The sequence below is a fragment of the Nelumbo nucifera genome, chromosome 1 (genome assembly GCF_055504915.1).
Source record: "Nelumbo nucifera cultivar China Antique chromosome 1, China Antique-T2T, whole genome shotgun sequence".
NCBI classification, from domain to species: Eukaryota; Viridiplantae; Streptophyta; class Magnoliopsida; order Proteales; family Nelumbonaceae; genus Nelumbo; species Nelumbo nucifera.
The window spans coordinates 131,489,046-131,505,692 of NC_142649.1; the positions used below are offsets into that span (position 1 = coordinate 131,489,046).

At 39.6% G+C, this 16,647-nt stretch overlaps 1 protein-coding gene across 1 annotated transcript in view; it reads right to left on the bottom strand.

The window, feature by feature from the left end:
* Window positions 1-2,907: 2,907 nt before the first annotated feature.
* Window positions 2,908-16,647, bottom strand: part of LOC104608170 (receptor-like protein 4) — a 35,708-nt gene continuing 21,968 nt past the window's right edge. The window contains exons 6-9 of the mRNA XM_010274067.3: window positions 5,709-5,780; window positions 5,538-5,615; window positions 4,017-4,198; window positions 2,908-3,405 (exon numbers count right to left, since the gene is read on the bottom strand). Coding sequence (XP_010272369.1) covers window positions 3,290-3,405; window positions 4,017-4,198; window positions 5,538-5,615; window positions 5,709-5,780 — 448 coding nt within the window. The 3' untranslated portion in view covers window positions 2,908-3,289. The remainder of the gene's footprint in view (window positions 3,406-4,016; window positions 4,199-5,537; window positions 5,616-5,708; window positions 5,781-16,647) is intronic.

Genomic DNA, 16,647 nt, shown 5'->3' on the forward strand with positions numbered 1-16,647 from the left:
TGAAATGTGTAATATGTAATACCGAAAAACAGTTATTTTCATACAACCATTTTCCTCTTCAAAAAGCAGAAAGAAAAGTGAAATATTTTGCACCTCCACAGTCCACTCACTGTTTATGGAGTAAACTTTCAGCCTAAGCAGCCTAGTAATGCTTATTCATCCATTATCATGACCTAGAAATAATTTAGTGGAATTATAAAGAAAAGATAGATTAGAGAAACAAATACACAGCCAATCTTGGAAATCCTTAGGCTCAGTTTAAAAAAAGTACAAATATAAATATATACAGTACAAATACAAACAAAATAACACAAAATACATACAAAATAACACAAAATACAAGGTTTTGTACTGTACATTTTCATTCACAAATTGTCTTTACTGAAAAACCTGGTTTTTCTCCTTTTCCTTTCTCAATAAATGTTTATAATGGATTCAACAGTGGATGTCTCTATCAGCTGCGAAGTGAACGGTTGAGATTATTTTCAAGCTTCCATCTGATTGATAAGTTTAATATGTGGATGGAGAGTTTGTGTGGGTTTTGATTAGTTTAATCCTATAGGATTGAGTGTTCAGGTTGTTTGTGATGGGTGAACTGTGAACAATTTAGACTATATATTCTTTTGGGTTGCTCTAAAGTCATCTCTTGGAACCTACATATGAAGCAGAGATACAATTACAAGCACTAACAAGTAGCAATTCAACAACAGTCTTAGCCTTTTGGGTTTCTAAAAAAATTCAACAACGGCCACACAAATGTACCTATTTGGTTTACTAAATTTGTCAACTTTAGATTATCAGGGTCAGGGGGAATCATATTCTAAAAATTATTTATTTTATTGTTCTGGTTCTTGAACATGGTTGGAGTAGATCCTACATCAGTCTCTCAGTTCTATGTCCTTTGCAACCCCAAAAGAGATTCTTCTCGATTTGTCTATGTTATACACGGATGCAAACTAAAATTAGGGATGACAATTTCCACCCTTCCTTCATGGGCGCTCAACCCCTAATGCTTATAATTAGATTATTTTTGTAAGGCATTTAAAATTATGTATTGTGTGTTGAAAATAATAATATTTTGAATGTTATGTGAAGGATAATTAATAACTGTGTATTTTCTATATATTTCAATCAAATATTAAAAATTTTGATATTTGTTAATGTTATTTTTATTGTTTATTACTTGTCTAATAGGAAATAACAAAAAATTAGGTGTAGTTTCAACTTTCAAAAGCCAACTTGCCAACCCAACCCACCCCACCCTCAAATGTGGGGAGGGTAGGGTTGGGGGAGGGTTTTTTGCATTTTAATGTTCCATAAGGGTTTGGATTTTGAAAATCTAACCGGTTGTGGATTTTGGGGAGGGTACGGGTTGGGAGGTTTGGGGAGGCAGGGAGGGTCTAGAATTTACAAAACCTCTCCGAGCCCGCCCGTTGCCATCCCTAACTAGAACAGAGGTTCAACCATTGCATTCAAAAAATGGGGATTCCCTTGTTTCTGCTTCCTTTCTTTCTTCCTCTTTATGTATCTATAATGAACTACAAGAGATCTTTCAATACACTGCCAAATTTTGGAGCATTTTCAAAAGAAAGCGGACTGGGTGAACTGATTTGCCAATGAAAAGAGGGAAATTTAGGGGGTGTTGACAACATAGTTTTGCTAATGTGGCAGCTGTAGTTGTTAAAGGAGAAAACGAGGGTAGGAGAGATAGAAAGAAAGAGAAAATCCCTCGCTATGATTCTTACTCACCCAGCTGAATAGAGGTTTGGGTTGGAGGTTCAAAAATGAGTTGTCACAACTTGGGGAGCTTTGTTTCCCGGTCTCTTAACAAAAACTAGTTTAAAAATCTTTTACATCTAAGCAAAGAGACATCAAGTTTGGATTGGTTCTGTTCTTGGAGCGGTTTAGATGATTCCGCCTCTCTAGTTAATCCGATTAGGCTGATGATTTTTGTAGAGCTGATGTTTTAGTTAGAACCCATCATCTGTTGGTGGCTCCTGATTCCCAGACCTGAGATGGTCTTTTTAAATAAGCTTGAAAATGTTGAACAAAATATGATTGCTTCATTCCATCTCTATAACGCAGATACTTGATAAAAATTAAATTTGATTATATAACATTAACTTGTATCTTCACCCTTGTGTATAGCTAGTGCCCTTATACTAATTTCTAGCGATAATCTAAAACTCATAACTTTTCTACATTTATCTTTCACCATGACTTTTCAAAACATCCAGAAAGCTCCCTGTTAGTGATTTTATTGAATTTTCCATGCTACTCGTATTAGAGGTTATAAATTATAATGTGTAAACTGGGTTGTAACGTAAATTATGTAATCGGAATTTTTTCCCTCCTTATGTCTGCTGGTCGAGACGGAGGTGAGGACAAATAGAACTAATGGATTGTTTATAAAATTGCATACTAGTAGGGAAGAATTTACATTGCATGTGATAAAAATTGAAGGCCAAGGTTTTTCAGTGTAACGTTGGCACTCCTAAGGCACCAAAACTGTCCTCGGATCAATTAAAGCTAGTTAACCCAAATCAACTAATACCAAGTCTAAGAAATAAAAAATATATTTTTTAATAAAAAAAAAATAACAAACGAGAGAGAACATTGAACCAAGGGATATCTATCTTTTCCAGAATATATATCGGAAGATCCAAGGGTATTTCACCATTTTATGGAAATCCATTTTCTGACTTTTTTTATGAAAAAGGATTTCATTTTCCCTGGCCATATGCATCAATACATGCAATCAAATACCAAAAACTAGCATTTTCTTGCAACTTCAATGTTTTCCTCCATTCTACGTTGTGCAAGTGCAACCAGAGAATGAAGTTTGTGTAGCAGGAAAGAAAAAAATAATCTCTCATCCAATGTAAAAATATCAACCGAAGGCCGCTCTTAGTATGAATGGTCGTTTAATATATGCAAGGAATCATTTGTCTGTGTGTGTAAGATACTTTGGCTGAAAACAGAAAGAGAAGGAATGAGCAATATACATGACAATCTACAGCATACAACACCACACAAAAATGAAGGGCACGTGTACGCTTTCAGACGTGGTAGAGTGCCTTCTCAAGGGCTATTAAGCAAGACCTGAGAAGAATCTTGAAGCATTTTATACTGAGAAGCTCAGAAAGCAGCCCAGCTGAAGAACAAAAAGCTTTGGGACTGCAGGGGCAAGCAGATGGATGGTATGGGATTGGAGGTTTTGGTCAAACCAAAGGTATCAAATGGCAAGTGCACAGACAGCAAAGTTGAAAGGATCCAGAATCATAGCCAATCAAGAGAGCAAACTGGGTCCATTCTCAGAAACAGACCGAACGAGCTCATGATGCCTAGTCAATCGCACATCACGCACAAATTGTGTTCTTGCTTTTGCATATGGAGCATCTCTTGCTGACAGACAAAAGTAGGAAGATCGTTAGAACCGGTAAAATAAACCCTGTGTAGGTTACCAAAAAAAAACCTGGTGTATCCATGCGGGCTCTTGTTGCTTGTATATATGAATGAGTCTAAATAAACAGGACCAATACACACCAGTACTGAACCCCATTATCCGAGGTCTTGGGAAGGGTGGTCTGGTTATGGACCTAACTTCTAGCACCTTTTATAGAAAGTGTCCCCTCTCAGACTCAAACCCATATTTTTGTTGTCAGCTCACGATTTTACCATTGTTCCAAGCAACGGCCCCACAAATGATCTTGTATAGCATTCTTCTCATAACAGGAGCTGTCACAGCTAAAGTGGCTGAACTGAATGACTTACTACTTTGTCTTTTAGTTGACAAAATAATTAACAAATAAAGATATTTGAGGCTATAATAATCAACCCAACTTCAGCTTCAGCCAGTACAGAGCTCACAACCTCGTTATTCACTCAGAGACAAAACAATAAGCCATTCAATTCAGATCAGCCACTTCAGCTGTTATCAAACGTCCCCCATAATTTTTTTTTTATTGTTCCTGATAAAATAAGGCCCCAAATTAATGCATATACAAGGTCCTTACCTGCAATTCTCTGTGCCCGCAGTATATTCTGTCTTCTTTTCCACCAGCACATTGAACAGACAAGAAGAAGTATAAATGCCACAAACACCCCAAATGCAATCCCTATCTTGGCACCAGTAGAGAGGTGGGGTCCACATGTTGGTAGTCCCGGTATGCCACAAAGGCCAGCATTACCAGTAAAACTGCATTTGTCCACAGCAAATGTCATAATTTTGCAGTACAAAAGGGAAAACAAGCTCCTCAAGCCGTTTTACCCTCAGCATTAAAAGTCCTAAAAACCATTTTTTACCAATAAGCAGATCAAAGAAACTCTATTAAGGTAATGAAAGTGGTAATTAAGATAATTCTTCACAGGCCAAAAGGCCATTGCCCAATGTCAGTCCCAGCTATCTGGATCTTGGGAGGGTGGACTGGATAAAGTCCACCTTCAGTATTTTTTGCACAAAGTGGCTGCCCGTAGACGCGAGTCCACATTCTCATGCTTGACACATGTTAACAAATATACAAGATCACCCCCAAGCTTCTGAATCATCCAAACAGATTATCCCTCCCAAAACCCTCTCTTGATGAAGCTCATAAAACCATGTTGGAGACACATGAAATGAAATTATTTTATTTAGGTATCTATGGCATTTGAGTCAGCAAGGTTATAAACTAAAATGAGGTAAAAAGAAAAAAAGAATGAGTCCGCTTCTTAAAATCCTGAAATTATTTCACTTTTATCTTTTTTAGCAAACCAGAGATTTGCCCATTTTAAACGGTAGCTTCGCTCACGTGTGTAATAGTCATGATTAGAATCATTAGATAAGTTCTTTCCAGCCACAATTACACACTAAATAATTCTAGTGTTTCATATTTTATGGGTAAATTACGAACTGCCACCCTGTACTTAGATGGTGGTGACACTTAACCCCCCAAACTTTGTTATGAACATGGACCCCTGAACTTATGGAATTCAACATTTGCCCCCTATTCCACCAACAGGGTTGACAGTGAAGGTGAAATTACTAAATTTCCCAGTATAGATTTGATGAGCTGAGAAAAAAAGCTATCAAAATGATAAAAATGGACACTATCTCTTTTGGATTGGGTTACTGTGCTTCCAACCCTTGTTGAAGAAGAAACAGAGTTCATTGACAGGTATTTGGAAGCACAGTAACCCAGCAAAAGAGATATTGTGATTTAGCATGCCCATTTTTGTCATTTTGACACTCTCAGCTCATTATATCTAAACTGGGTAATTTTACAATTTTACCTTCACTATCAACCCCGGGAAAAGTGCTGAAATCCAAAAGTACAAGGGGGTCTTAGTTGAAAAACAAAGTTTTTATTTATTTATTTTTATTTTTTATTTATTTATTTATTTATTTTTATTATTATTTTTTTTTTTTTTTGGGGGGGGGGGCGCTAAGTATCACTACCCCCTAAGAACAGGTTGGTAGTCTCTAATTTACCCCATTTTATAATAGTCGTGTATCTTGACCCATTAAATTGACCAATGAAATAAAAACCATAGCATACTTGAAGCTAGCCCTGTGCAGAAGCCTTCCTCCAAGTGCAGCTGGAACTCTTCCAGATAGAAAGTTGCTATTGAGATTCCTGCCACCATGAGTTAGATTAGATCCCAAATTTTGTATATTTCTATTAAATTTCCAAGCCAAGCAAATTGGATGGTTAGAATTTTGCTCTTACAATCTTCTTAACGATGTTAACATTCCAAGGCTTTCGGGTATCGTATCATTAAAGAAGTTGAAGGAGAGGTCTCTGCCATGCAACTATATGCAGTTAATCACCAAGAAATTTCATAAGCAAAGCACGGCAATTAATAGTCAGGCTGAAAGATTACCATAAAATGAGACTATATAATTTATTTAATTTAAGCATTAAAGAGATACTATAAACACAGATACAACACATTTCATAACTAGAAATCTTTTCCTTTCACATGCTTTTGATGCTGAGGCATGAAACCATACCATAAGCAAGTTGTGGTTCAAACATGTATGTCACAGAAAGTTTTGGAATTTTGTATTCATTTTTTTTCAGAACTTTCTTAATCTACTGGGTGTGATAAGGCAGAAATATTTTCACCTCTTCTATTGGGAGTTGTCTTCACCAAAGATACATCTTCCATACAGTTGACTGGTGACCTTTCTGTGATACGACTGTTATCAATAGAGGCTACCTAACTTTTTTCTGAACATCGAAACCCAAAGATTAATTTGAGGACAAAATTCTGATATTCTGCTCCCAAGTTCAATATCAATGTGGTTCACTATAAACTCATGCACTTCAGTAATATAAATCTCATTGTAATATTTTCTTGGTCAATTGGATTTGTCAGCAGTTGTAATTGTTGTACAGTTTTTGAGTAGTTAAGATGTGGGGTTTCTGCCAATGAGATTTGAAATAATCATCCCAAAGAAGTGAGCTATTTGTTCATTTGTTCCACATGAAATAGTTGGAAGGTCTGGCATTGCAGTTTCCATAGTCTCTGTGACCAACATAATTGAAATTGGTGTCAATATGTCATCATCAATTCATCATCCAAGCCCTATCCCAACTATATGAGGTTGGCTACATGAATCCTGTTTCGCCCAACATAATTGAAATTGGTGTCAATATGTCATCATCAATTCATCATCCAAGCCCTATCCCAACTATATGAGGTTGGCTACATGAATCCTGTTTCGCCAGTCTGTTCTGTTTAATATCATAGCCATTATTAAATTATTGGCACTTAAATCATTTCTTACTACTACCCATTTCCTTGTTGTCTACCCCTTGCCCTTTTAGCCCCTTCTTGTAATAAATCACTTCTTCTTACAGGTTCTGTTCATAGTCTTCTACACATAACCAAACCATCTTAGACTACTTTCTCTCACTTTATCACCTATTAGAGTTACTCCTAAGTTCTTACAGATGACTTCATTTCTGATCCAATCCTTTTCTGGTTTTCCACTCATCCATCTCAGCATACACATTTCTGCCACATGTATTTTCTGGAAATGTTTCTTGACTGCCCAACAGCCTGCTCCATACAACATAGCTAGCCTTATAATTGTGTTATAGAAATTTCCTTTTAACCTGGTGGTATTCACCTATCACATAAAGCTCCAGATGCACCCCTCCAGTTTGTCCTCTGGCTCTAATTCTATGGGCAACATCCTCTTAAATCTTTCCCTTGTTATGATTTGTTTTTTATCAGCACTCTCCCTTGTTATGAATTATCGAACCAAGGTACCAAAAAAGGTTACATTGAGTTATTTCTTGGTCTCCAATCCTAACTCTAAGTGTACCCTGATTTGCACTCCCATTGTTATTAAATTTGCATGACATCTATTCTGTTTTAGTCTTACTTCAAAACCTCCTGTTTCTAAGGCACTTGTCCATAAGCTCAATTTTGCATTTAATCCTTCGTTAGTTTCATCAATTAAAATGATATCATCAACAAATACTCTTCTAATGCATAGTATAATTAGATGCCTGACCCTAGAAGTTATAAAATAGGACAGACAAGAGTACCCTTCTTTAGACAATAATGACTAAAATACCCCACACACCTATGCATTAATAAACTCTAACAAAGGTGATTTAAGAAGAGGGAAGTAGAGCATATTTTTATGGGATGGAGTCAAAGGGGTGTAAAATGGAAGAGAAGGAAAAACTAGATAATGCATCTAAGAAAGGGATGATTCATGAAGGTAGATACATGGATCATGATTGATAACCCGCTGAATAATGATGAAATGGGTAGTGATGATGGTATTCATGATAAAGAAGAGAGGAAAAATCAGCCACTAATGGCTAGACGGAGAGAAGTATCAGGAGCAATGGAGAAAGGGAGAAGTAGCGAAGAATTTCCGGAGGTGCACAGGTGGAAATATGAATTGAGCATTGAAGCAAAAAGAATGCTGTTCGATATTGGAAGAGCCAGTGGTAGAAAAGTATTAAAAATCAGAGAGGACAGGAAGGCGATGATTCTCTTGCATGAGGAAGCTGTGTTGTGGTTAAAAGGGTTCATTGACGGACTAATCAATTCCTTCAGGACAGCAGGATGGAGGAACTCTTTGGAGGTGCTAAGGAAAAGGTATGATGTTGAGTTGAGGAGAAATGAAAAGGGATGGTTCATTACTGTTTCAGAGTTTTTTGCTGATAGAAAACAAATGGCATGCATACCAGAAGGGAAGCAGCTACAAGGCTGGATCTCTTTTACAGAGCAGTTGCAACAGTTTCTTGTCTCCACAAACAGGGTCACAAAGGAAAAACAAGCACCAAACCAAGAAAAGAATTCGGAGCAGGTTCAGAGTCAGGTGCTGAGCGATGTTAACATTGAGGAAAGGAACTTGCAAACCTCAAACCTCAGGAGCACAGTCATTGTGAGTTCCAGTGTACTGAAGAAGGTGGTGATTGAGGCTGAGCCCTGTGACTGGGAACAGAGACTGGTTATATCAGTTAATATAGAAGTAAAAGACTGGAGGAATCTGTTAAACACAGCGGTGGAAAAATTGAAAATCAAAGACGAGGAAGCCCTGAAACCTTTCTCAGACAGAAAGGCTATTATGGTAGTTGGTGATGAAGCAAGACAGGATTTCATGACGCTCGAGTTTGAAGGTGGGCTGGTCCAGGTACAGAAGTGGAGGCCGCTGTGTAATTAGATGGAGCCGCTCTCTGGTAGTTTTCGGGTTAAGTTGTTTGGTTTGCCGTTTCACCTCTGGAGTGAGTCTTTCTTGGAGTATATTGTGAGGTCTCTAGGGGGAGTAATGGAGGAAGTCTCTCTACATGACTTGCAGGCTACGGAGGTTAGGGTAACAGGGGTGAAACCAGAAACCCTTCCAAGATCAGTTGATATTCTCACAGCTGAAGCATGGTATAGAGTCTGGCTGATAACAGAAATGGAAGCAACTCTGTGAGGAAGAAGCTCCAAGGTTGAAGACAAAGCTGATGTGGCGGGCTGGTATACACATGGCATACATTCGGAGGTGAGGAACTCTGATGTTCTGAACAAACTAGATGGGGAAGAGACGGGATCTGCTCCTCACAAATGGGTGCCTCACATGCATATCCACCGTGCATTGGGAACATCTCCCGTGAATAATAATTAATAAGTACGGGAGATGTTCCCAATGCATGGTAGGATGTGCATGTGAGGCGCCAGGTGTGAGGAGCCAATCCGATCTCGATGGGGAAACTGAAAAGTTGAGGTATGTAACCCAAAGGTTAAGTAAGTTATTTAAAGAAAGAATTTCAAAAAATTTTGAATTAGAAAGATTTGAGGAGGTCCGGGCCTCTTATGCTGACGTGGCCAAAAGGGGAAGCGGTCCGGCCAAGAGGTTGGGAGGGGTTGTCGAGTTGGGTTCAACGGGGAGTCTAAAAGCCTCAACCAAAGCCCAGCAGACCAACCCACATGACTCTTTAAGTGGTCACGTGGATCGGGGAAAAAGAGTTATTGTAGACGGTAAAAACCGTCTATCTTCTTCTCCACAAAAAGTGAAGACTCATCTTCTTCCTATGGCCCGAAGGGTAGAACAGACCTCTGAAGGTTCTCTGCAATGGGTCACTCGAACTGATGCAGTCTCTGTTAGTGCCTATCAGGCTGTACAGGATCGGCCAAACCCAAGATACTCTAGAACTCGCCTCGAGGAAAGGGAGGGTGCTGATGAGGACTGGGTAGACTGCAGTTTGGAGGAAGATGAGAGTGAAGAGACTCTGGAGATTGCTCAAGCCTTGGTAGTGTTGGGGATGAAATTTCGACTGAGGAAGAGCTTGATGCAACGTTAAATTTGGAGCTGCTGTTTAAAGGAGAAGCTGAAGGTGAAAATCTCAACTGTTCGTTTCAGCTGGACAGAGAAGAGTTAGTCAATGCTCTGGAAAAAAACCAAACCGTAGGAGTTGGAAAGCCTAGCTCAACTTCAGAGGAACCATTTCCAAATCATGATGCTAGACAGGAAGCGTGTAAGGAAATTTTAGAAACACCTTTGCGGCAGGACAGGGATACAATATAGAGGAACAAACAAAAGGGTACAATGAAAGATCACTGTTTAACAAAAGAGACAGGTAGCTGCACCAAAAGCCATGGCTCTCCTTTCCCAAACCAACAAACCCCAGGTAACTGTGTCTTTTCAGGTTTTGCTACTAATGAGTGTTTTGTGTCCTCTGTGCCAGATTCAAGTCCCATGCCAGAGATTGCAATTCCTGTGGGAGGAGAAGGGGGGGGAGAGCGCAGTGAAGTTAGGGAGAGTCGTGGGGATGGAAGGCAGGAGGAAGCAGAGAGAAATAAGAAAATACTGGAAATTTTGGAGAGGTTGCTGAATGATTTCGAGGAGAATCATCTTCAGAAGGGATGATCTCTGAAAAAGCAAAAGTGGACAAAAGAAGGTTGGGGGGAATGAATCAGGAAGGAATGACCAAACAATATGATAGAGGAGAGTTGAATAATGAAGATTTTGTGGCAGACTTTGTGGGGAAGCTTGGATGTAAATTGAAAGATATAAATGATCTCAAAGTGTTCTTCTAGTTCATCCATTGATTGGAATTTGGGTTCTAGAAGGCCCTTAGAGACCCGGAATTGAACCTCATTGCTGACCTGCTAAAAGTCCTTGAGGGGGTGACTATTGATCCACTTAGGAGGGATAGTAGGATCTGGACTCCTCCTTCGGGTGTTTTCTCATGCTCCTCGTTCTTCAAAGCTTTGGCCCATTCCCCACCTGTCTTTGGAATCCCTTTTCCAGTTTTGGAAGTCTGGGGTAGACCAATTCCTCCCAGAGTTGGTGCATTTTGTTGGGAAGTTTTCCTTGAAAAATGTAACACTTGCAACTTACTTCAAAGAAAAATGTCTAATTGGTGTTTATCCCCACACTGGTGCATCCTTTGTAAGAAGAATGGTGAGAATTGTTATCACTTACTGATTTCTTGCCCATTTATTTCAGAAATCTGGTGTTGGTTTTTCTATCTTTTTGGATGCAGGTGGACCCCCCCCTCCAGATGTACAAAGCCTATTCCATTCTACTACTGTTAGGGGGCTAAAGAAAATAGGGAAAATTCTATGGAGATGTGTAAGAGCAGCTGTATGTTGGACTGTTTGGGAGGAAAGGAACCAACGGACCTTTCATGGGAAAGAAAGAAATAAAGCTGTAATTATTGAATTAATTTCCATAAGGGTGATTCAGTGGGCTAAGACCTTGCAACTTTTTGAAAACTACTCAGAAGGAGATCATCAGGAAGTGGAAAGAAGTGGCTTGGTCAGTTACAAGGAAGAATGTATTTCACCCAGTTTGGCCCCCTCCAGCTTCAGGGTTCATTAAATTAAACTTTGATGGAAGCAGCGAAGGAAATCCAGGTTTGTCGGGTATAGGGGGAGCTTTCAGGGATGATGAAGGTCGAATTATCGCATTGTATTCGGGTCCTATTGGTTGGGGGGACTCTCTTAGAGCTGAAATATTGGGTGTTATGGAAGGGTTAAAAAGAGCTCAAGAGTTAAATATCAAAAACCTGATAGTTGAAGGTGATTCTAAATCGACTATCAACTGGTTAATGAAAGATGATTCTAGTTTGTGGAAGTTTCTGAAATGAAAAGAAGAAAATTAGATATCCCATACAAAATATGGAAGTTAAGTTTCAGTGGACTAAGAGGTGTGCCAATTCCTTGGAAGATTCATTGGCTAAACAAGGGGTGGGAAGAGATACTTTGTTCTGGGCAACATTGTAATCTGAACTGTTCTCTTAGGAGGGTTAAGAGTTTTTACCCCTCCCTTTGTATTTTTCTATATTAATATCTCTTAATAAAAGTCTTTGTTATTTATCAAAAAATAAAAAGAGAGAGAGAGGATGTGAAGGTGAAAAAAAAGAAAGATGAGCGAGGTTGAAAGACTATTGAGGGATGTGGAAGGAGAAAAGAGTCTCCACCTCAGAGGGGAAAGGAGGAAAGGAAGCAAGTGAGGTTAATAGAGGTTAGGGGTGAACGATTTGAAGAAAATGAAAATCTTTAGTTGGAATGTTGGAGGCTTGGAGAGTGCTAGAAAGAGGGCAGTCATTAAAGAAGCAATCAAGAAGGTAAATTCGGATGTGGTAATTCTGCAAGAGACAATGAGAGCAGATTTTGATGATAGGTGGGCAAGGAGTATATGGAAAGCTAGGGGACTGCTCCTCTTGGGGGGCAGCAGGGGGTATTGTGACACTTTGGAAAAATGATACCCTCACAGGGTTGGAGGAATTGAAAGGACAATTTACAGTCTCAATGAAGTTTAAGCAGGTGGAGGATGGTTTCAAGTGGGTATTAACAAATGTATATGGGCCAAATGATTACGAAGAAAGCAGGAAATTGTGGGAAGAACTGGGTGATATCAGGGGTTTGTGGGAGGGACCTTGGTGTATGGGAGAGGATTTCAATGTGATCAGATTCTCGGAAGAAACAAATAAATCTCGACAAAGGGTGACCACAAGCATGAGGAACTTTAACCAATTTGTGGATGACTTTGAGCTTAAAAAGATCTTTCCGTCACATAGCAGATTTACTTGGTCTAACCTCCAAGTGAACCCCATTTGCTCGAAGTTGGACAGATTCCTTTTTTTCAAATGATTGGGAAGAGCACTGGGGGAATTTGATTTGTAGGGCCCTTCCAAGGATTACCTCTGACCATTGGCCTATTGTGATATGTACAAAAGAGTTGGGGAATGCAGGGCCAGCTCCTTTTAGGTTTGAAAATATGTGGTTAGGCCATCTGGGTTTTATTAGGAAAGTCAAAGATTGGTAGTTAGAGTGTAATCCTAAGGTTGAGTGGAGCGGTATGAGATTCCATAGAAAGCTCCAATTTCTGAAAAATAAAATTAAAGATTGGAACATTCTAGAGTTTGGGGGTTGGAGGAAAGGAAGCAATCAGTGACAACACAAATTGAAGATTTGGACTTGAAGGAAGAGAGGGGGTGCCTTACAGAAGAGGATAAGGATCTTAGATGGAGGTTGTGGAAACGATTAGATGATTGTTTGCTCAAGGAAGAAATAAATTGGAAGCAAAAATCAAGATGCAAGTGGTTAAAAGAGGGGGGTAGGAATACCAAATATTTTCATGGAGTGGCAAATGGAAGGAGGAAAATTTTCATCTCTAGCCTAGAAGTTGAAGGGGTTACTTTGTCCAATCACAATGAGATTGTTGGAGCCTTTGCAGAACACTTCAGATTAATTTTTAGAATACCTTTAAATAATGGAGTTTGGGTGGAGGGGTTCCTTGAGTGTAGAAGATAGGGTTTGGCTGGAGAGGAGGTTTGAATTGGAAGAGGTGAGAGAGGTTGTTTTTTCTATGGACAAATCAAAGGCTCTAGGCCCAAATGGTTTTACAATGGCTTTTTATCAAGATTGCTGGGAGATACTAAAAGAGGACCTTCAGCTGGACCCTCTCTCCTTTTGGTACCTTCTCTTGTGCTTCCTTTTTTCAAGCCTTAACACAACCAAAAACCAAATGTTCCCTTTGGTCTACCCTTTCCTGTTAAGGAGGTGTGATCTCAACCTATTCCTCCAAAGGTGGGAAGTTTCTATTGGGAAGCCTTCCTGAAAAGAGTTAACACTGGAGATCTTCTTCAAAGAAAAAGGCCCAATAGATGTCTGTCTCCTCATTGGTGTGTCCTCTGTAAAGCCGCTGGTGAATCTGGGTTTCACTTACTAATTTCTTGTCAATTTGCAAACTATATTTGGGAATGGTTTACTTCTTTATTTGGGTGTAGGTGGAACTCTCTAAGGGATGTGCAAAGCTTGTTTACTTCCTCTCCTTCTAGAGGACCAACTAAAAGAGCAAAGATTATGTGGAGATGTGTTAGTCTATTTGGGAAGAAAGAAACTTGAGAATCTTCTCAGAAAAGGAAAGAAGTACAGAAGCAGTGATAGAAGTGATTCATGCAAAGGGTAGTTCACTGTCTGAAAACATTGGACTTATTTATGGACTTCTCAATTGATGATTTGTCTAGGAATTGGAAGAAAATTGCAGATTCAGCCCCAGCCAAGAGGGTCTCAAATTCTGTTTGGACCCCTCCACCTATTGACTTTACCAAGTTGAATTTTGATGGTAGCAGCATGGGCAATCCTGGGCCCTCCAAAATAGGGGGAGTCTTGAGGGACGAAAGAGGGACTGTGATGGTTATGTTTTCTAGCCCAATTGGAATAGGGGACTCATTGAAGGCTGAGATTTTAGCAACTGTGGAAGGGATTCAAAGGGATAAGGACTTGAACATAAACAAGCTGATCTTAGAAGGAGACTCTGAAACTGTAGTGAATTGGTTAAAAGAAGAAAATTCAAGACTATGGAGCTACAGCAATGAAAAGAGGAAATACAACTGGCTGACAAAAGATATGGAAGTTCGATGCACTTGGATAAAGAGAAGTGCAAACTCCTTTGCAAATGGGTTAGCTAGACAAGGGGTGAATAAGAGCCCTGTTTTTTGGGCTCATCTGTAATCTTCTCTGTATTTTTGGCTTTAGTGGCATTTGTAAGAAGTTAAGTTACTTAGCTCCAGTTGAATGTTTTTTATCACTTAATCAATTAATGAAATCTCCGTTATTGATAAAAAAAAATGATGGTATTCATGATGAAGAAGATTAATTTTTTTTTTTTGATAATTGAAATAATTTTATTAAACAGCAATAGACAATAGTCCAAAGTCCCCAAGGAAAGGCACGAGTTGCAACCTCTCCGGGCTAGTTAAGTACAGATTTCCAAATTAATAACTTACATAGAAGCACAAAAAAGATCTTCCCTAGAAACCCCCTGTTTGGCTAAAGCATCAGCCAAAGAATTAGCAGACCTACTAACCCATTTTACCTTAACTCTCATATTGCTGGTTAACCACTTTACTTTTTTGATGAGATCTTTGTAGCCCCAAATGGTGGTATCCAAGTTTAGGAGCCACCTTGTTACCACCTGAGAGTCCCCTTCAACTAGGAGATGCTCCACCCCAAGCTGGTTGGCAATCTGAATTCCTTGTACTGCAGCAAGGATTTCTGCCCTTGTGGAATCCCCCACTCCCACCGGTCCTGAGAATAGAGAAATTATGTTGCTGTCCTTATTTCTCAGGATACCCCCTATACCTGAAGGCCCGGGGTTGCCTTGGCTGCTTCCATCAAAGTTCAGCTTGATGACACCTTCCAAAGGCGGAATCCATTCTGACAGAATTCTATCCTTCTTTGTTGAAGTGTTAGCTATTACTAACCAATTCCTCCACAAATCATCAAAGGAGAAGTCATCAAAGATATCCACAGTTTTCAGCCAATGGATTGCTCTTGTTAGGATACAATCCTTCATTTCATCTAACCCTCTTTCCTTCTCTAAGAAAATTCTTGCATTCCTTTCCTCCCAAAGAGTCCACAGAGTGGCTGCCCTGACACATTTCCACGTGACCTTACCCAATCTGAATTCCTTGCACCTCTTCTAATGTGCCAAACAAAGATAGATGGGTTGAATAACAAACTTAAATCAAAAGGCATAGACCACCTACCTCCAAATAAACAAAGGCTCCACTTCCATATAGCTGTAGCAAAGGAACAGGAGATCAGCAAATGGAAACAGTCCTCATTCTCGGCCTTACACAAGGAACACCAATTTGGGGAAAGACAAAGCGAGGGTCTCTTTTTCTGTAAGTTTTCCAAAGTATTGATTTTCCCATAGAAGACTTCCCAGCAAAATACAACAATTTTGGGGGGAATAGGTCGCGCCCAGACTTCTTTGACAAGGAATCCTTGGGAAATGGGGTTAGAACTGAGGAATTTTAGAAAAGAAGAGCAAGTAAAAGTACCTTTTGGAAGAGGAGTCCAAACCCTTTGATCAGAAGAAGTGGGGTCCAAGCAAACGGATTCTAGTAAATGTATTAGCTCAATAACACAACTCGACTCACCATCCCTTAACTCTCTACGAAACCCAAAGTCCCAGTTTAAAGATAAGGGGTTTAACGGGCTCAGGAGAAAAGTTGCAATTGGCTCATGTTTGTGAAGGGAAATGGAATAGAGCGAGGGGAAACAATCTTTGAGGGGTTGAGTACCCACCCAAATATCCTCCCATAACAGAATAGCATTACCAGAACAAGCATCATACCTGATGAATTTGAGGAAGCGAGGGAGAATACCATGTATAGCCTTCCAAGGTGTAGTAAGGGTGGCTCGGCGAGATATCCCAGAATCCCAACCATTTCCTGCACAACCATGAATGCTTGCCACCACCTCATGCCATAATCTCTCTCTCTCTCTCTCTCTCGGGGCCATCTCCATAGCCACTTCCCTAGAAGGGCTACATTCTTCAGCACTATGTTCCTTATCCCTAAACCCCCTTCTTCCTTTGGTTTGTTAACTATCTCCCATCTGATCAAGTGATCCTTTCTCACCTCTCCTGGTTCCCATAGAAAGTCCCTCATTCTCTTCTCCAGTTTCTTAGCCTCCCTTGGAGGAATTCTGAACACTGAAAGGAAGTAGGTTGGAAGGTTGGCAAATGTAGCCTTAATTAAAGTCAGCCTACCCCCTATTGAAATGTAATTCTTTTTCCAAACCACCAAGCACTTATCAAATTTCTCCACAATAGGGGCCCAGAAACTACTTTCTTTAGGGTTGGCTCCTAAGGGTAGCCCTAAGTATGTCAAAGGCCAAGAAGAAATATTG